Source organism: Seriola aureovittata, chromosome 4 (assembly GCF_021018895.1).
Source record: "Seriola aureovittata isolate HTS-2021-v1 ecotype China chromosome 4, ASM2101889v1, whole genome shotgun sequence".
NCBI classification, from domain to species: Eukaryota; Metazoa; Chordata; class Actinopteri; order Carangiformes; family Carangidae; genus Seriola; species Seriola aureovittata.
Genome location: NC_079367.1, coordinates 22695104 through 22715075, shown reverse-complemented (window position 1 = coordinate 22715075; position 19972 = coordinate 22695104). Strand labels below are relative to the sequence as shown.

At 40.5% G+C, this 19972-nt stretch overlaps 2 protein-coding genes across 3 annotated transcripts; both read left to right on the top strand.

Moving 5' to 3' along the window:
- Positions 1-204: 204 nt before the first annotated feature.
- hmgb1b (high mobility group box 1b) lies at positions 205-2977 on the top strand. Its single transcript, XM_056374366.1, has 5 exons — positions 205-363; positions 1505-1660; positions 1825-1970; positions 2076-2250; positions 2403-2977. Exons 2-5 carry the CDS (start codon positions 1514-1516, stop codon positions 2532-2534), a joined length of 600 nt encoding a protein of 199 aa, XP_056230341.1. The 5' UTR covers positions 205-363; positions 1505-1513; the 3' UTR covers positions 2535-2977.
- A 2197-nt stretch (positions 2978-5174) lies between these two features.
- LOC130167856 (protocadherin Fat 4) lies at positions 5175-19864 on the top strand. 2 transcript variants are annotated; one of them, XM_056374365.1, is made up of 16 exons: positions 5175-5399; positions 5601-5841; positions 6106-6447; positions 7382-8295; positions 8401-8575; positions 8708-8888; positions 9098-9348; positions 9438-13769; positions 13858-13959; positions 14460-14761; positions 14873-14958; positions 15062-15241; positions 15394-15521; positions 16060-16277; positions 16359-16617; positions 17233-19864. In XM_056374365.1, exons 1-16 carry the CDS (start codon positions 5343-5345, stop codon positions 18633-18635), a joined length of 9171 nt encoding a protein of 3056 aa, XP_056230340.1. In that variant the 5' UTR covers positions 5175-5342; the 3' UTR covers positions 18636-19864. The 2 variants fall into 2 exon arrangements, with proteins under 2 accessions (XP_056230340.1, XP_056230339.1); XM_056374364.1 differs by having other exon boundaries at positions 6061-6447.
- Positions 19865-19972: the final 108 nt, after the last annotated feature.

The following is a 19972-nucleotide window of genomic DNA, read 5'->3' as shown; positions in this document are numbered from 1 at the left end:
AAGGATATGGGTAGTTATTCCACTACACAATTCTGCCCTAGTTTCAAGTCCCATATTCACTCTATTTACATGCATCTTCACCTTGACTAAAATGAAACCACTGACTGTTTGTCATTCAAGTTTAGCGCCATCGCCCTGTCGTGTTTTGGACAACCAACCGTACAACAAGCAGGGCTGAGACACAGAGTGTCCAATAAGATACTCAAAGGAGTTGGCGGCAGCCAATGTCCGACAGCCAGAGCCCAACACACAGGATAAACACAGAGATATCCGCTCAGCCTGAAGACCGCGCACTGACGGTGCTTTTCGTTCCATTGTTTGAGACGTACCGACGCACAGCTGGCCTCATATAGCGCTGTAGGGGTAAGCATCAGAAGTATCAACTTATTAACAAAGCGACTAATGTGTACCTATTTATGAATGAAACAGTGGACTGCGATGTGCTTCGCACAGTATACGTCGGTGTTTTACATGTTTAGTCGCATGACTGAGCTGGATAGGATGCTAACACAGTAACAAGCTCCTGCTGATGTTAATCACAGTCTTGCTAACTTTGCTACGTAGTTACCTAACACTGACATTAGCTGCGGCCATACATAATAACTAAACACGGGGTAGCTCCCCGAATGACCAAGCTGTTTACAACGCTCGGGTTAGCGTAACGTCCGCTGGTGTTACCAGCTAACCGCTAACTCGTATAGCCTGCCATGTTAGCCTGACAATGGTGGCTGGTCTGGCCGTGTTGCTATTCTTAAAAGCTAACGCTAGCTATAAGGAGAATAACTAGGTTAACACCGCTGACTGGTGCTGTGGCAGCCCGGATCCAGTGATGCAGGCGGAGCATCTCTCACTGAGATCATCGTCACTTTGTCAAACTTTAAATCCAATAATCTGCCTTACAGGCCATAAAGAGGCCGGTTAAATTTGCTATAGGAGCGGAGGGTTTTTGAAAACAGTCGGGTGGCCATTGTTAGCAGTGTAATCAGCCATTTTAATAATCGTCTCCTGAAATGAGCTCTGTGGCACACCAGCTCGCTACTGCTAACTAGCCTAGCTGAAAGCAAGAGGGACACAAAGCGAGAAGGAGCCATAGTGGCTAGCAGCTACCGAACAATCAAAGGCGGTGGAAGCTAATGCTAATGTATTCATCTGCAACCCCAAGCCGGTTATCTGCATGTTATATCAATGAGATGCTGCTAGATGAGAAAACGCATTGAGTTGTTTTTTCACTGGGTCTGTACTATATCTGTGTGTGTGGATGGATGCTGGAAGGAAAGCAGGAGCAAACTAATGTGTAGTAGAATGTAGTCTTAAAAGAAGCATCATGTTGGCCTTTTCATACAATGGATCATCTGTCACCCCCACCCCCCAGATTTAAACAATAGATGGGACTGACAAAGCAGGAGGCAGACAGTTGATTAGGGGGATATGTAGATACTCCCACTGTCATGCATAAGTGGACATGGACACATTCAGTTAAAACATTTTTTTCCTCTGTATTTAGAAAGCCAAGATGGTGAAGGATCCAAAGAAGCCGAGGGGCAAAATGTCCTCATATGCCTACTTTGTGCAAACATGCCGAGAGGAGCACAAGAAGAAACATCCTGATGCCAGTGTCAACTTTGCAGAGTTCTCCAAGAAATGCTCTGAGCGATGGAAGGTAAAATAAATCGCTTTCAATGCTGAATCCTTTGGTGGTGTCTTTTTTTTTTTTTTTTTTTTTTTTTTTCCTTTTTTTCTTTTTTTACATCTCTGAATCCAATATTTTGCTTCTAGCAGTGTGTGTCATCTAGATTGTCTAAAGCTGCTTGTGTTTTCCCAAAGACAATGTCACCGAAAGAGAAAGGCAAGTTTGAAGATATGGCCAAACAAGACAAGGTGCGTTATGAGAGGGAAATGAAGAATTACATTCCCCCCAAGGGCCAAAAGAAGAAGCGATTCAAGGACCCCAATGCCCCCAAGAGACCACCGTACGTACCATAATCAACTTGCTCCACACTGATAAGTTTTTTTTTCTTACTAAGTGCTAAGTGGATTATGATAGCTTAAACACCGGGACACTTTTTTCCCCACAGGTCTGCATTCTTCCTATTCTGTGCAGACTTTCGCCCCAAGGTAAAAGGTGAGACTCCTGGACTCTCCATCGGAGACACAGCAAAGAAGTTGGGAGAGATGTGGAATAGCTCATCTGCAGAGGACAAGCAGCCGTATGAGAAGAAGGCTGCCAAGTTGAAGGAGAAATACGACAAGGTGAATAGAGATCGTACAATTGAAGCGAGACTTATTTTTCCTAATTTGACAAACATGTTTTATTGTTAAATGAATTGGGCTTCTTAGCTTTGAAGCATGTAAAGGAACAAGTTTCTCTGTAGCTAAAAGCGCATTTGATATGCTTTCCACAGGATATTGTTGCTTACCGCACAAAGGGCAAAGTGGATTCTGCTGCTGCTGCGGCAGATGACGATGATGAGGAAGACGAAGAAGATGAGGGAGAGGAGGATGACGATGACGATGAGGACGACGATGACGAGTAGATTGCATCGGGATGGGACCTGAAGTTTTGTTTATGCCATATAACCCTAATATACTCAATTCACCATCTTGAAACAGAAGTCAGATTGAACAAGAACATGTGTATATTTAATGTTTTTAACATGTACAGTGTTATGCTCCTTTTTTTGTAAAGTTAACACTACATATCTTAAGTTGAGATTTTCTAGTGGTAGTTCTTTATCCCTGCCATATTCTGTAACAATTTAGGAAGACTACAAATCAGTATGAAAGTAACTAGTCGATAGGTGTTACAACTCAAAAATGAGATTTCTGAGTTGGTAGTGTATTTTTCTTTATTTTGAAAAATATTTTTTTATGTGCTGTCCCAATGTCTTTTTATTGTTCTTTGAATACCACTCTAATATCAAATGCAGCTGTCGACATTCAAGAATGTCTTCAATAAAGGTCGTTTTTTTTTAAGAAGTTTGATTTGTTTTGGGGTTTTCTTTCTTTAATTTTATTTGTCTCAACATCTCCAAGGCTCCCAATCAGTTATCAAAGATCCAACATGGACAACATGTAGTTTGTCAAGTACATGTATGAATAATTCAGACACTCTGGGGATTGAGGCTTTTCCTTTTAAAACCTTTATGTCTGCACAACAACGGTAACATGACATATCTTTGTTCTCATTTCTGCTGATGATAAATTAACCAGTGAGTTGCTATTTTAAACAACTAGAAATAACTAGGTGATGTCAACTCATTTTTACTTACACTTTCTGATACATTTTAAATATCTGTGACATGATAATGCCTCCCAATAAGCCGTATATTTGGATTTAGGGAAATATTTGACCAGCAGACCAAGAAATTGGAAACAGGAAATGATATGAATGCAGTTAAATATGACTTAGAATTTATTAGTTCCAAAAACATATCTCAATGGCTGTGATATGGAAAGAGTTAATGAATAACTGCCCTGCAGGATTATTGCATTTATTTGGAAATTAGTGTGTGTTTGTGTGTAGGCTGTGATTAGTATCCCATCTTGTGCAAAACTTCCACAGTTCTGCTTTTGGATTTTCTCCAAATTGCTTTGAACATCAAGAGTGCTGTGTTTGATCATTGTACTGTGGTTTGAGTAAGCTAAATCCAGAAGGTGGCGCCATGATGAAGTCAGTTTTAAAAGTGTATGTAGTTAAAAGTTTTAACTGTGGTTAAGTTTTTTATTGCATCCATCCATATGGATTTACAAGAACAAAAAAAATAAAATAATACTGTTGCAGTGGGGAGACTTTTACATAACTTTGCCTACATTTCATTGTACACAAAGAACTTTGTCTTCTGTCCTGAGCTCTAATAAAATCAGCCACACAAAGGCTTCCCCTGTATAACACAGCTCCAGTTTCTTATCATTCATCTAGAAGAAGTCATCATAGAGTAAGCACATTTGACTAAAAAGAGTAGCCCTTAAATCACCATATAATGAGAAATAAAACATGGAGTGGGCTTCAGTTCACTAGTCTCACCTAAATCTCATAAATCAAAGTCTTTCCCCTGCCCGTTTCTATAGCTGATAGAAATGGAAACATTTTGGTGACTAAAAGAGGATCAATCCCAACCGTTGGCTGAGTTATACTGACCACATCCAAAGAATTTGTTGTGCATTTATTTCAGTTTCGCCAAAGTGCCCAGATAAAAGTCTTTTATGTGTTTTGTGTGAGCACTTCCCCAGTGAGTCCAGGTTGAAACCCTTTGTGATCCTTTGCTGAGATAGATTTCCCTTTGCCTGTAATTGGAGTCCTAGCAGTCACGGTGGCCTCACAATCACTTAAAGGGGGGTTCACATGTCTATTTATCAGACTGTTCTCACCAGTGTTGCCCTTTGCCACACAAAGGACCTCCTCTCAAAAAGCATTTGCAAATATGAATGAAGTCACAGTGGTCTCCTTTCAGTGGGTCTCACACAGAAACAGGCAAGTAACAGTAAATTTGCTTAACCGTGGATCTAACCACATAAGAGGCAGTAATTTAATTTTTAATAACAGAGAGAAACTTTTATTTGAAATATTTTGGCAATGCTAGTTATATACTATAATTAATTGTACACTAACAATCTCTTCATGTAAATTGAATTTTAGCACGCTGTGCTACAGTGACATGTCAACTCTCTTTTGAGACCTGTGATTCAGGGCCACAGTTTTTGTTTATTTTTTCTTTTCTCTCCTTTCACTCATTGAATGACTGCCTCGCAGTCTCTGAATGAATCCTCCATCTGACATGCAGCAAGAAAGCCTCCCGATAGGCTACCTTACTGCAGGCAACTGTTCAAAGAGTCCATTTCATCTCTACATTGAGGAACCTCAATAGCAAAATCCACGGAGAGAATATAAAACAGACTGATTCAGCAAAGAATAATAGGGTGTATTATTATTGCTCTTTTTTTTACTTCCTAGAAATTGGGCACATTCTATAAAGAGATTAAGGACATGTGGCATAATTTATTTAAAGATTATGGGGGCATGTTTTCTTTTTAAATATGTATAAAAAACAACAAACTTTCAGTGTGCAGCATTTTGGAGTGTGAGAAGAACTTTTTTTCTGCTGCAGGATTTGCATAGAGTGATGTCAAAGAGGCGTGCCAGTCAGGATTACAAGCTGAGGAGGTCGACTAATCACTATGGATACAGCTTTTATAGTTTTCCATTTGTTGGTCTTGTGTGGAGGTAATGCTGTGCAGTTTCCAGGACTTCACTTTTTAATGCCATCTCTGTTTTGTTTTGCTGAGGATCTTATTCTCATACATGATTGTGCAATTATGACCAAAGCACTTTGGAAGTAAACTTTATGATGGACTCCACTGGACAAAGGAGGAAGTATACAATTTTTATGTTTCATTTTTTGGTAAGTTGGCCTGTTGGTTCATGTGTCTCAGCAGTGAGTGAATTACAATTTATGTTCAGATATGTCCATTTCTGTCTAATTTAATGACATTGTTAAGGTTACAGTGCATTTAGATGCTTCAACAGTGGCATATTTATACATATTTCACTCTAACAGGAAACTGAGAGCCATTTCTTTCTGTTTTCTGTGTTCCCTTTGCAGGTGTTTAACACTGCATCCTCTCATGAACCCTCATCTGGAAATACAGTGAATGTGAGCAGTGTGAGGCAGTTTGCAGATACCGTCTTAGGGCAGCATATGCTTCCCTCCTGGTATTATACATCTGTTGATGCTGTGCCCGAGCATGGCGCAGTCAGTTTACAGTCTCACAACAGATGGCGAACACAGATGGCTTCCTCCAAAACTGTTTATTCATTTGAAGTGAAAGAAGACACAGCACCAGGTTAGTCAACTGTGCAGTGAGGCCTTCCTCATGTAAATTAGGCACAAATGCATAATGTTTGATGACAAGAGTTAATTTGAGTATTACATGATAGTTTTTGAAATATTATTTATTTGACTCGTAACTCAAGATCAGTACTATCCTCGTTTCTATTTGTAGGATGCTGAAGGTCCTTCTGTGTTGATTAATGTTGCCAAATGTTTTCTTGTCACTCCACAGTCAGTGCATCACCCAGTAATTATTCATCATCCAATGTGTTGACAGGAACAGTTGTGGGAAAAGTGGAAACAGCATTTGAGAGTCACACGCCTATCGCATATTCAGTGCAGGAGGATGACGGAGAGAACCTGTTCCTCCTCAGCCCCCTCTCAGGGGAGTTCCTATTATCCCGCAGCCTGGATTTCGAAGCACAAAGATTCTACATTCTCACAGTGGCGGTGCAGCAGGGGGATTTGCCGGTGTCCAGTGTCAGGGTGTACTTCAGTGTGTTGAATGTGAACGACAACCCCCCTGTTTTCAGTCAGGATACCTTTTCTGCATCGTTGCTGGAAGACACACGGGTTGGCACTTGCTTCCTGTCCTTGAATGCGTCAGATAAAGACGAGGGTAAGTGCGCTGCTTGGGAACCACTCCCTCCGACGGCCATGACTGAAAAACAGGCCTTGTATCTGGTACAGGCTGATTGTGAAAGGCTGTGTGTTGTTTTAGAAGCACTGTTAAACAAAATGTAAAATATTGAGAGAATTCCCCAATTGAGGCTGTAAAAAAGAAATAAACTTATTATTTTTACTGTACACAAATTGCTTGAAGAAGTCTATTCATACCTTATACTTACTGCTCATGTACTACAAATATATGATTTGTCCTATATCCCTTTTTTCATATAAGACCTGTTCCTCCAGAGAGGGATTTATGGGTCTATGCAATTAATGGGGGTCAAATCCACATTTCACAGTTCAGCCAAAGTTAATACGATGCTATAGCCACATGTCACAGCATTTCTTTTTTTTTTTTACATTATACACACTATGAGCCTCATCCACATCTTTCATTTTAACATTGCAGTAAAAAATTATTGCAATGAAAAATTGTGTCCCAATAATTGGATTGACCTTTACATGACAATTCGTACTGCACGTCCAATTTGTCCCTCCGAGTGTAAAAAGGCAGAAATAATATTCACATATTTCTTGGCTGCTCATGTAACATTTGGCAAGTGAAACTGAGACATGAATCTTATTTATCTCTATGTTTATTTATTTATTTATTTGATTGAGTCTTGCTGAAAATATTGCCTGAAAAGCTCATTAAACTTAAGTGACATCCTTCTTTTCTTGGCCTCTTTTGTTAACTGCTAATGAATGCTCTGATTTAAGTATACTATTAGTATACTTGACAGTAAACATGTCTTAGTATCAGTATGTCAAATGTAAAGTGCAATATTCTGTTCCTTGATTTATATATAAAAATACAGTAAGCCATTATGAGAAGGGCACTCTGTCATTTGTAACCATGTCATTCATCTCTCCCTCTGTGCCAGGTGACAATGGAGGGTTGAAACTGACCGTTGTCGATGGAGATGAAGAGACAGAGTTCTTCATAAACTCAGTTGGTAGTTTGTGCCTGAACAAAGAGTTAGACAGAGAGAGACAGTCCTCCTACAATCTGACGGTCACAGCCAATGACTGTGTCCATCCTGTGTCTTTACAGCTGACCAGCACAGCACATGTTATCGTGGTGCTTATTGATGTCAATGACAATGCTCCATTGTTTGTGTCAGCCAAAAGTGTCAGTGTACCAGAGGACACTGCACTTCATTCTGCTGTAATGACTGTACATGCTGAGGATGAAGACACTGGATCCAACGGGGAAGTTTTGTATTATTTAAACAGCATTTCTGGAGGCACGTTCAGCATCGATAACGGAAGTGGAATAATATACCTGGAGGGGACATTAGATAGGGAGCAAGTAGATACTCTGACTATTACTATAACAGCCACTGATAGAGGCTCACCCAGGATGGCAACAACTATGAATCTCACGGTGCACGTTGAAGATGCGAATGATCATGACCCTGAGTTCTCACGAAGCACCTACAATCTGACAGTAAGAGAGGACATCCCCAGAGGAACCAGCTTGTTCCTGGTCCGGGCTCATGATCGAGACATCGGGCCAAATGGACAAGTGCGGTACTTGCTGACCCAGGCGAGTCCGTTTGTGGTGGACACGGTTCGAGGTGTCCTCACAGTCATGGATAAACTGGACAGAGAGAGGGAGTCAAACTACACCTTATTCATAACAGGTGTAGATCAAGGGGACAAACCCAGATCCACTACTGCTGCATTCAGTGTCACAGTGTTGGATATCAACGACTCTGCACCCCAGTTTTCTCCAGAAACACTGATCTTACACGTCATGGAGAATGAGGAGGATCCCGCTCAGCTAACACATCAGGTGCTGCTAGGTCTCTCTCACGGAAGAGTTCAGTGAATATTGATTACAGAATGTTTGATATTAATTACCAGATTGTTTTGGTCTTCTTTTTTTTTTTTTTACCAGCTCTCAGCTTTGGACAAAGATTTGGGGGTCAACAGCCAACTTACTTATTTCATACAGAATGGAAATAGTGATGGTTTGTTCTCCATCACTCCCAATGGCACTTTTCAGATCTTACACAGCCTGGACAGAGAGAAGGAATCACTATATATCGTCACCATTATTGCTGTTGATTCAGGTAAATTAAGTCCAAGTTAAATTGCAGGACATTTTTATCAAATGCTGTATGTTCACATCCTACAGAGATTATTACCCGTTTGAACGATCACTTAAAACTGTTTGACAATGAATTTCACTTTGTTGTTTGAAGGATTGCCACCTTTAACAGGTACTCTTACTGTACAAGTCATAGTGGATGACATCAACGATAATCGCCCAGAGTTTACTGAGGAAGACTACAACACCATAGTGTCAGAGGACAGTCCCACAGGCACAGTGTTTGCCATGATAATGGCATCTGACATTGACGAGGGTGTCAGTGGGGAAATAAGGTAAAAAGTACTTAAAATTTGAGATTGATATTTGACAGGTGCTCTGGTGAATTATAATGTTGCTGTTGAAGTGACACTTTTTGGCTGTGGTCTTTGATTTCACTTCTTGTTATGCCATGTGTGACAGAAGCCTCCAGGATGTTGTATACGATAAGTTTACTTACATTTTATTGCTATACGCTGAGAGAGTATGGCATTTTTTCCCTCAGGTATTTCATGGAGAAGCTTGATATACCTATTGCTATTGAGGAAACATCTGGAGAGCTGTTTACAACTGATGTCCTGGACAGGGAGACAGTAGCCATCTACAGGCTGACAGTGATTGGCAGTGATAAGCATCCTACTCAGCCCCTGTCAAGCTCAGTGCTTGTCACTGTGGTCATTGGCGATATTAACGACCACTGGCCTCGGTTTACGAACAGCCCCTATGTGGCCTATGTGCCCACCGAAATGGCTCCAGGTGAGAGATGTTACATCCACCGTTTTATATTTCACTCTGGGTAACATTGTCTTGATGAGTGAGATGTCCTGTGTTTTTTTTCCCTGCAGGCTCGGTTGTTTGTGCAGTAAGAGCAACTGACGAAGACAGTGAGATGAACGCAGAACTACAGTATTCATTATATGGACAAAGCTCCGATCTGTTTTCCATCAATCCATTCAGTGGCACCGTGTTCACTTCAAGTGCTCTCAGGAGAACAGAAGATATCATTGTCAACATACATGTGGAAGATGCTGGAGAAAATCCTAAATTTGACAGCACCACCATGAGTATCAGGTTTCAGAACGTCTCTGACTTTCCAGAGATGAATGTGGATGTTCTAAGTTATTCCCTCTCCGAGGACGAGCCAGTGGGAACATTAGTGGCTGTGGTCTCTGCTGTGAGTGTCAGAGCTGAACCCATCTCTTTTTATCTCGCCTCCGGAAACTTTGAAGTCATGTTTCATGTGGAGCAATTAAGTGGAGCACTGAGAGTGGAGAACCCTCTGGATTATGAGAACAAAAAGGATTTTACTTTATTGGTAGAAGCCAGAGACTCTGGCTCGCCTCCTTTCTCATCATTTGCAGAAATTCATATAAACATCAGCGATGTTAACGATAACTTCCCTCAGTTCACTCAAGCCGAGTACAGGTGTGAGGTTTTTGAGAATTCCCCGCCATCCTGGGTTTGTGATGTTCTTGCCATTGATGCCGACTCTGGCAGTTACGGCACAGTGCGGTACAACATAACAGAAGGAAACACTGATCATCTCTTCGCAATTGACTCTGAAAATGGTTTATTGAGCACCACTGCAAGTTTAGACAGAGAAAATATCCCTAAATTCAGCTTGATAGTTGAAGCTGCAGAGGGAGGCAATCCTCTTCATAGAGACCGAGCAACTGTTATCATCATTGTTTTAGACAGAAATGACAACATACCTCGTTTTTCACAGATTTTTCTCACAGAGGTTCCCGAGGACGCTGGTGTTGGACACACAGTTATACAAGTCACCTCAACTGATGATGATACTGGTCCAAATGCAGTTATTAATTACTCCATAATTGACCAAAATGATGATATTCCATTTAATATTGACTTTACCACTGGCTACATCACAGTTGAAAGACTTCTGGACAGGGAGATGCAGGATCATTATGTCCTGAAAGTAAGTGCAAATGATTCAGTATGGATCATAAGCACGGACGTCACTATAGTCATTACAGACGTTAACGATAATAAACCAGTATTTTCTGATCATTTTCACAACGCTGTCCTCCCTGAGACAAAAGATAAAGAGGTGTTTGTTATGCAGGTTCTTGCTACAGATGCAGATGTTGGGCAAAACAGTGAGATTTTATATGTTATTGAGCCTCCAAATGAGGAGTTTTGGGTGAACGCTACCTTTGGTCAAATCTATACGAAGCAGCCATTGATGTTGCATCATTCTGCTTTTGAAATCTACCAATTTACAGTCATGGCTTTTGATTGTGGCGCTGTTCCCCTGTATAGCAACGCCACTGTCACTGTGAGATTAGAGCCTTATAATCACTACCCGCCGATGTTTCTGCCTCTACAGCCTCTCATTGCGATCCCATATGACATGGCTACAGGAACTGAGGTGATCCAGTTTGCAGCAATAGATCTGGATGTCAATAGTAGCAGTGCTAATATTGAGTATGTTTTAAATGAAGATAATGCTTCGGATTTCTTTTGGATCCAACCTGACAATGGCAAAGTAAAGTTAAAGCAAAGTTTGACAGAGAACCTAAATTCCTTTCTCACTTTAATAGTTGTGGCAAAAGATCAGGGCACCCCACCTTTATCATCGCAGACTGAAATCACTTTTGAAATTACTGGGAGGAATCAATTTTCACCAAGCTTTAGAGAGCCAGCTGTCACTTTCTCTGTCCCTGAGGACTTGCCGGTAGGATCGGTAATTGGGAGAATTCAAGCAGAAGATAGGGATTACGGTCCCAATGGTGCCATCATGTACTGCATTACCCCAGAAAATCAATATTTACCATTCTCTGTAGGAGAAGCCTCTGGGCTTCTAACACTAATCAGAGAGCTTGACTTTGAAGAAGAAGTTATTCATCAGCTTCAAATCAAAGCCGCGGATGGTGGCTGGGTCTCTAGAAAAAGCATGTTAAATGTTACAGTGGTTGTTATGGATGTGAATGACAATCCTCCAGTCTTTTCATACTCCGAATATCTCACATCAGTCCCTGAAAACTCTGAAATTGGAACAAATGTCTTAGATGTCAAGGCTGCTGATGCTGATGCAGGTATAAATGCACAAATATCCTACTCTATCATTGCTGGTCATGTGGATAAATTTGCTATTGACTCAAGAAATGGCACAATCACTACTTTGGATGTGTTTGATTATGAGCGAGAGCAGATCTTTGATGTAACCATCAAAGCTTCAAACGCTGGCGGTTATAATTTATTTACTCTGGCTCATGTCGTCATCCAAATTGCAGACATCAACGAGTTCACACCTACATTCAGGAAAAGAGAGTTTAACTTTTCAGTATATAAAAATGTGACTGTTGGAACTATCATTGGAGCAGTAACAGCCACAGATTATGACCAAGGCTCTGAAGGTCAGGTGTTTTACCTGATGTTTGGCCAAAATAAATATATTGGCTTTGAAATCAACAAACTTTCTGGAGAAATATACACAACTGGCAGTCTGAGGAAACAAGGCAACAGTCGCATAGTTTTAAAAGTTCTGGCAAAGAACTCTGGGGTCATTACTGGCATGGATGTAGATGAAACTTTGGTCCTCATCAGTGTGATCGACACAAACGATGCACCCATGTTCACCTCTGCACTTTATTTGGCGAATGTGACAGAGGACAGCCCGATTGGGACATCTGTGATAACTGTGAGCGCTCTGGATCAGGACTCCATTTTGGACTGGAATCGTTTCTTTTTCAGCATTGAAAGTGGAAACACAAACTTCTCTTTTGCCATTGATCCACCCAGTGGTGTTATTTCAGTAAATTCTCCACTTGACAGAGAACTGTGGGCAGTTTATAACCTGACTGTCACAGCCACTGATAACGGCTCTCCACCAGCCACTGGGACCACTAAAGTCACTGTGACAATTGCTGATGTTAACGACAACACCCCCGAACTCACATTAACTGAGGCTCAGCTGAAAGAAAATCAGCCTCAAGGCACCGTAGTAGCCAGATTAAATGCATCTGACTCTGATTTGCCACCAAACCAGGGACCTTTTACCTACTGGCTGGTAAGTCCTTCAACAGGCAGCGCTTTTTCACTGACTCCTGATGGAGTTTTATTCACCACAAGACCCATTGATCGGGAACAAATCTCTGCATATCGGGTTCTGTTGGCAGTTAGTGATGCAGGGACTCCTGCGCTGTCATCAACAGCAATATTCCACATCAGGATTGTGGACGAAAACGATAACCCTTCACTGCCCAGAAATATCTTCATCGAGGTCAAATATTTTGGCAGTTCTTTCCAAGGTGGCATGATTGGTAACGTCCACCCTGAGGATCAGGATGAGTCTGATACATTTATCTGTGGGATCAAAAGCGGGCCACTGAACATGTTCACGATACCTAATGGCACATGTGAGCTGTGGTCGTCTCCTTTCCAAGGCGAGGCTACATTCAATATCACCATCGAAGCTACGGACCAGCTTCACTTCCCAGTCAACAACAGCATCTATGTAAACTACAAAGGTTTTACAAATGCTTCTATAGACAGTTGTATATTATTCTATATGTCATCATCCTCAATGGAAGAGTTCTTGTCTAATAAGTATTTGAGGTTTGTGAAAGCTCTGGACAGTCTGTTTAACCTACAAGCCTCTAAGACTCATGTATTTGGAATCAAACTTATTGGTAGTGAAATCCTTCTGTTGGCTGCAGTCAAAAATTACAATGGTGAATATCTCAGCAGAGAAGTGGCGAGTGGCATCTCTGCAGGACATAAGAAATTACTGGAGTCTCAGACCAATGTGATGATATCTCACATCACCAGCGATCCCTGTCTCACCAGCCCTTGTCAGAACGGGGCAGTGTGCAACAAAAACATTTACATCGGCCAGGACGTTGCTGTGCTGGAGAGCCTGCTTGTCATCTTTGTGTCACCGCAGAAAGAGGTTTTTAATTGTACCTGTCCAGCCGGCTTCACCGGGACACTGTGTGAAGATGACATTGATGAATGTGAGGTGAATCCCTGTAAGAATAAAGGCACATGTGTGAATACTGCAGGAAGTTTCTACTGTCATTGTCAGAGCAGCTTTTCTGGCTCTATCTGCTCTATTGATGTAGATGAATGTCTGAAGGTGAAGTGCCAAAATGGAGGGACATGTCTTCCCGCACAGGATGGATATTACTGTCACTGTGTGCCTGGATATGAAGGTAGACTTTGGTATATTAAAAAAAATCTAATTATACTACATGAATAGAAGCCAGAATCTCTTTAAAGTCAGAGCTTTGCTTTTTCCAGGAGAAATGTGTGAGCAGTTCATAGACCACTGTAGCTCCACACCCTGTATCCACGGCAGCTGCATTAGTTCACAGACTGGATTCTCTTGTCTTTGTCCCTTTGGTAAGAATAATGCATAAAATTATGTTTTACTTTTCTTCTTTTTTGGGGGGGAGGGGGGTCATTTATTTGCTCTGTTACAGAACTTTAGATGAGAAGATTAATACCACTCTAATATCTGTCCATTTAACATAAGGCTACAGCAAGCAGCCACTTAGCTTAGATTAGTATAAAGACTGGAAACAGGGAAACAATTAGCCTAGTACTGCTCAGAGCTAATAACAATGCCCCTGCCAGGCTCATTGATTAATCAATTAAATGTGATTTGTTTAATCCATACAAAAATCAAAGTGACAATTTGCCATTATAGAGGCAGCTAAGCTAACCGGCTACTGGCTGTAGCCTTGTATTTAATTGACAGAATGTCAAAATGGTTTTGATCTTCTTGTTTAACTTTCAAGAAAGTGAATAAATGTATTCATTCCATAAAATAGACTCTTCCAAGCTACAACTGAAAACATTTCATTTATTAAACTGTACTAAGAGTTTTGTCTCTGTTTTAGGAGTCAGTGGCGTCCACTGTGAGGAGCACAGTTTCGGCTTTGAGGAGCTGTCCTTCATGGAGTTTCCCCCATTAGACCGCAGGGCTAATTTAATCTCTCTAGAGTTTGCGACAGTGCAGAGAAATTCCTTGCTCCTCTACAGCCCTGGAGGATCGTCCAGCAGGGAGTTCCTTGCACTGGAGATACTGGACGGGGCCATACATCTCTCTTATGACCTGGGCTCAGGACCTGTGAGGCTGCAGACAAACAAACAAGTGGCAGATGGATATTTTCACATTGTCACTGCCAGGAGGATTGGTAATGTGAGTTTTAAATATGTCGGCACATACACAAGGTTAATGAGACGGTATTTTTAAGTTAGAATTTGGAGAAGTGAGTCTGAAGACTGATGTAGTGCTATTTGCATTTAACAGATGGGTTCTTTACGTGTGGACAACTGCACAGATGTTGAGAACAATGGATTTTGCTTTTCAGAGAGTCATGGCAGTGGCTCAGAGAGGTAGCAGTGAAATATCATTGCTGCTTTTCCATAATTCACAGTTTCTGCTTTTAGTATGTGTAATATTTATTGATGGCCTCTCTATGTCTTTATGCACACTCAGGAGCCTAGATGTTGGCAACAGTTATATCACATTTGGAGGATTGAGGACTATTGAATTTATTCTACTGCATCCTGCTCAGATAAAAACCCATGACTTTGTCGGATGTATCCGAAACATTCATGTTAATGGCATCCAGCTGACACAGTCTATGGCCCTTGTGACATATAACATTCTTGATAGGTAAGCTTATAACACTTAAAACATGTAGATGCTCTAAATATACAAACAGCTCAGTCCTTAGTATTCATTTAACACAGAAAATATACCTCTTTTGTTTTCGTTTATGTGTAGATTTCAGTAACATGTCTTGTATCTATATTTCTTTTATAAAGGTGTCCTCGAACAGCAGTTTCCCCATGTCACAGCGACCCATGTAAGAATGGTGGTGTATGCCACGACCTGTGGTCTGACCATCTCTGTGAGTGCAAGAGTCCTTTTTTTGGAAGCGACTGTGCCGAAGGTACGAAAGAAGAAGAAAAGAAGTATATGTAGTTGTATATATGTAAAACTGAAGTTTTGTCAATTAACTTCATACAAAGTGCAGTATTTGGTGTGACCATGTTATGCCTTTAAAACAGCACCAATTCTCCTCAGTGTGCTTGCGCGGTTTTTAAGAGTACTTGTCAGGTAGGTCGTTCTACTCATCTTGGAGAACTTTCCACAGTGCTTCTGTGGGGTTCGGCTGTCTCAGTGTCTTCTGTCTCTTCGTGTAATGCCAGACTGATGCTGAGATCACAAAATCTGTAGGACTCATTGTTCCTCTTGTGGCTAAAGACAGCTCTTTATGAATCTGGCTGTGTGTTTGGGGTCGTTTTCATGTGTAGAATAAATCTGAAACTAATCAGATGCCTCCCTGATTGTACTACATAATGGATGAGAATCTAAACACATACAGTATTAGTAGTATATATTTTTTTTTCATAGAATTGAGTTTTATTTTGAGTATTTATTTTTGAATCATGAGTGAAAGATAAAGATTTACTCCTTTCATTTAACAGAATCATCAGAAGAATTTGTATTGAGACTTGATGGGAACGACTATATTGAGTATGTCATAAAGGAGAGATTCAAGAGAGACTACCTGCTAAAAGACTCGCTGGATGATGAGAAAGAGGGGAACAACAGACACCAAACAGTGATTAACATCAAGTTCAAGACCAAACACAATGGAGCATTAATGTTTGTTACTGGACAGACAGGATATATCATGCTGAAGGTAGGTATGAATCTCATTTAGATATCTACTCATCTTGTATTTTTATTCGTAGCATAAAACAGTTTTTTCTGTGTCATTCAGATAAAAGACAGAAAACCTGTGTTCCTGTCCAAAGACACGCTGTCCGGACACCTGTCAGAGTTCACTGTGGACTCTACAGTGGCTGACCGGGTCTGGCATGTCCTATCCTTGTTCAGCAATGGACAGATCACTTTTCTGACTCTGGATGGAAAACCAGTCTTGAACATCACCGACCGAATAATGGATCTCACTCCTGTTAGTGTGGAAAAGATTATTCTTGGTGCGGCTCTGACAGGCGACTCAAAGCTCCAACAGTCAGGTGAGATTTAAAAGAATTCTTGCTACCTGATCATATCTGCTTAAGAGTTTTTCTTTTAGATAGTTGCCAAGTCATAATGATCATAACAATACACTCTTTTTCTACTGACAATGAATAAATCTTGGACCCATAATTTCTGTACAAGCACTGTTAATCGTCATATTACAGAACATGTGAAAAGATAAATAAAATCTAAAAGAAAAGATCATCTTTGTTGTGTTGTTCTTTAGATGTAGATGTAAATATTCTTAGCAAGAGGCATTAAAGAGGCAAAATACTGAAAGGTTTCTTGTTGCGTCTTGCCTGCTGCTGTCATATTTCGCCTGTGCATCTTACATGGCAACACATTGTTTTATTACTTCACTTCATACAGGAGGTTTTTATCAGGTTAGGTTGTCTCTTTGTTTGGTGTAGGAATAGATTATTGAGTTTGTGTTCTATTCAACCCTTTCCCTTTACATGTATAATAAAGTGTAAGCAGAATTACTTAAATGAGGAGCAAGGTTTTTAAGTAAATGACTCTAGATGCAACCATTGTTTTTACATGAAGTGGTCACCTTGCATTTTTAGCACTTTGAGTACCACTGATGACTCTCTTCATGCTTTTTTTGACAGGGTTCAGTGGATGTGTTCAGTATTTCAATGTGACCGGTTACACTCTGCCTGTCAGCGGACACAGTGTGACGGTGGACATCTGGCCGAGCCCCACTCTTCTCCAGTCCAGCTGCATCTCTCCAGGTGTCTGTCTGCCCTCCCCCTGCTCTGATGAGGACACTGTCAGGAGGAGTTGTCTCTCTGGACAGTGTCAAACCCGGTGGAGGTGTGGACCCGCTGTGCAGAACAGGTCCTGCATCTGTTTGCATAATGTCTCCGACCACGCCTGCGATATCTGCATCTCTACAACAGAAAGCCGTGATCAGTGCTCTGAGGCAGAGGGCAGTGTGCCTCTGTGGCTCATAGCTGTGATTCTTCCTCTAATCTCTATCCTGGTTATTATAGGAATGTTTCTCGCCCTTTACAGAGTGAGGCGGCAGAACGCAAAGTGTCAGCCTGATAGTTTGCCACAGAAGACAGAGCGAGGGACAGACAATGTAACTTTTTGTTTTGATGACAACATGACGCTCACGGATGCTGCACCTGCAGAAAAAGAGAAACAACATGACCCAGTGACTGCTGATCTGCAGAGGTCAAGTGTGGAGTTTTACTGTGATGCCAGTCTGTCAAGTGTGCAGCCGGAGCCCAACAGTGAGCTGGAGTATTATGAAATCGGCAGCATCTCTAGTGCGTTTCATTCAGACACCTCCCTCGAGCTCAGCTGGCACAAGCATTGGTACAGCACAAAGTGTGCGAAAGCTGATCCTAAACGGTGGGGAGATTTGAAGATGCTACTCACAAGATTTAAGAAGGAATGCTCCAGCGAAGTGAAGGCAAAGAGTCCAACAAAACCTCAACATGTGGCCTCCCTAAACAAGCAACTGTCAGAGCAGCCACAGAATACACCACCTTGTTACACAAAGAAGATCCCACAACCAGAGCTCCTGGAACCTGTGCAATGCCTCACCTTTGAAGAAATTAGTAAAATAAATGCTCCTCTGGAGCAAACAATGTCACATCAAGCATCCCTGAGGTGTGGACCCACCAAGTCCACCACGATGGAGGATGTCTCATTTGACAGTGAAACAGACAGCACATTCACCTGCTCCGAGTCGGAGTGTAGACAGGTTTCTGTCATCAGCACCAGGAAAGATGGACATTACCAGTCAAGCCTCTTTGCACGCAGCTTCAGACAACAAGACATTTTGCCTGTGAGCACATTATTCAAACACAACTGTCACTCTGCTGCAGGTCAGCATAAAGATGACAGTACTCCCTCAAGGATGTTTGAGCGATGGGAAAATATTTTAAATATGCATCTACCTTATAGCAGCTATGTTCCCGTATTTGAGGATATTGTATGTCTACCCATGGAACCCAGTCAGAGCTATGACATGCAAAGTGACACAGAGGAAATTATTTGAGTGTCATTATAAAGGTGTTGCTGTAATATATCAAAATTCACTAATACTGCAAATTAATGGAAGTCTGAAGTTTTAGTTCTAAACAAGCAATGAAATATGTTTTCACTTAAAGCAGAACTCTGGATCTGGATCTTACTCACTGGGTGTCTGATATCCTGTACTGTGTTAAAATTAATGAAACATAATAGTTTCAAGTACTGTCAAAACCCATCACCACCACAGCCTATGTCTTTTGATTTAAAATTGAAAGTATAAGTGGACATTCATCTCAGGCTCCACTTTATTTTAATTCTGATGGTTTGGCTCTATCTAGTGGACAAATTCAAGGTTACATTCAGAGGTGGTCTAATCAACTGTATAGATTATATAAAGATTGTATATTTTGTGTATTTATCACATATTGAGTAGTTAAGAGGTTTCATAATTGCCCTCAAAAATAAATAAAAAAATTTAAAAAAATGTTTAATTAGGGGAAGTACAGTATATTTAAGCATGTATTTCATTGTGTATTTCAAGAACTATAGGCAGATTCAAGATGAAAGAAAAAGGCTGATTTCATCTTTGACTGAATCAGTATACAACCATCAGAGGATTCTACTCAACACTTTGATGGATGTTATCCTGTCTCAGTTTTACTCTGTATATTCATATAAATGTAAATAGCTTAATTGAATATGCAAATGACACATATCTATGGGAATATATCAGTTTTCAAAATGCTATGTAATCATTTTTTTTTTAATTTAGTTAATTATTTCCACACAGAATACACATAACAGGACAACAGCAGAGTTAGAGACGGCTCTTGCTTCACTCAGTCACTTTGTAATTGTTTCTATTTCACTTTATTTAAAAGTAAAAGTTTTCATACTTCTCATATGATTTTGCATGTGTTTTTAATTCATCTTACGACAACAATAATTGATTTATTTGGAGGATAAATACACATAGTGTAACAGTTCATTTATTGAACAGAATTTCTCTGACACTGAACACTTCCACTAGAACAGCTAACATTTATGCTTGTGGAGTCTGAACTTGTCTGCACTAAACAGGCCAGGTCACGATGTATATTTGCCTTTTCTATTTTGTAGTATGCAGGAGTTTTTGCCTCTCAAGTGTGTGTCTGTGAGAGAGAGAGACCTGTTTCTAATACAGACATATGTTTTATTAAAAATTACAAACGTAATTGTACATGTATTTCTAATAATAAATTATAATAAGTTAGATTTATGCACTTTTTTTTACACGATGTTACACAATATTTTACAATAAGACATTAGAGTAACTCAATAAGAAACAATAAAGTTGTGCTAAAAAAATATGATATAACATGA

Excerpts from the sequence above, each read along its gene's own strand:
- LOC130167856 (XM_056374364.1), top strand. The coding sequence starts at position 5,343 with ATGATGGACTCCACTGGACAAAGGAGGAAGTATACAATTTTTATGTTT. Across the intron at positions 8,889-9,097 it reads GGTGTCAGTGGGGAAATAAG|GTATTTCATGGAGAAGCTTG; the intron begins GTAAAAAGTACT and ends TTTTTCCCTCAG. Across the intron at positions 16,618-17,232 it reads CTCAAAGCTCCAACAGTCAG|GGTTCAGTGGATGTGTTCAG; the intron begins GTGAGATTTAAA and ends TTTTTTTGACAG.
- hmgb1b (XM_056374366.1), top strand. The coding sequence starts at position 1,514 with ATGGTGAAGGATCCAAAGAAGCCGAGGGGCAAAATGTCCTCATATGCC. Across the intron at positions 1,661-1,824 it reads AATGCTCTGAGCGATGGAAG|ACAATGTCACCGAAAGAGAA; the intron begins GTAAAATAAATC and ends GTTTTCCCAAAG. Across the intron at positions 2,251-2,402 it reads TGAAGGAGAAATACGACAAG|GATATTGTTGCTTACCGCAC; the intron begins GTGAATAGAGAT and ends TGCTTTCCACAG.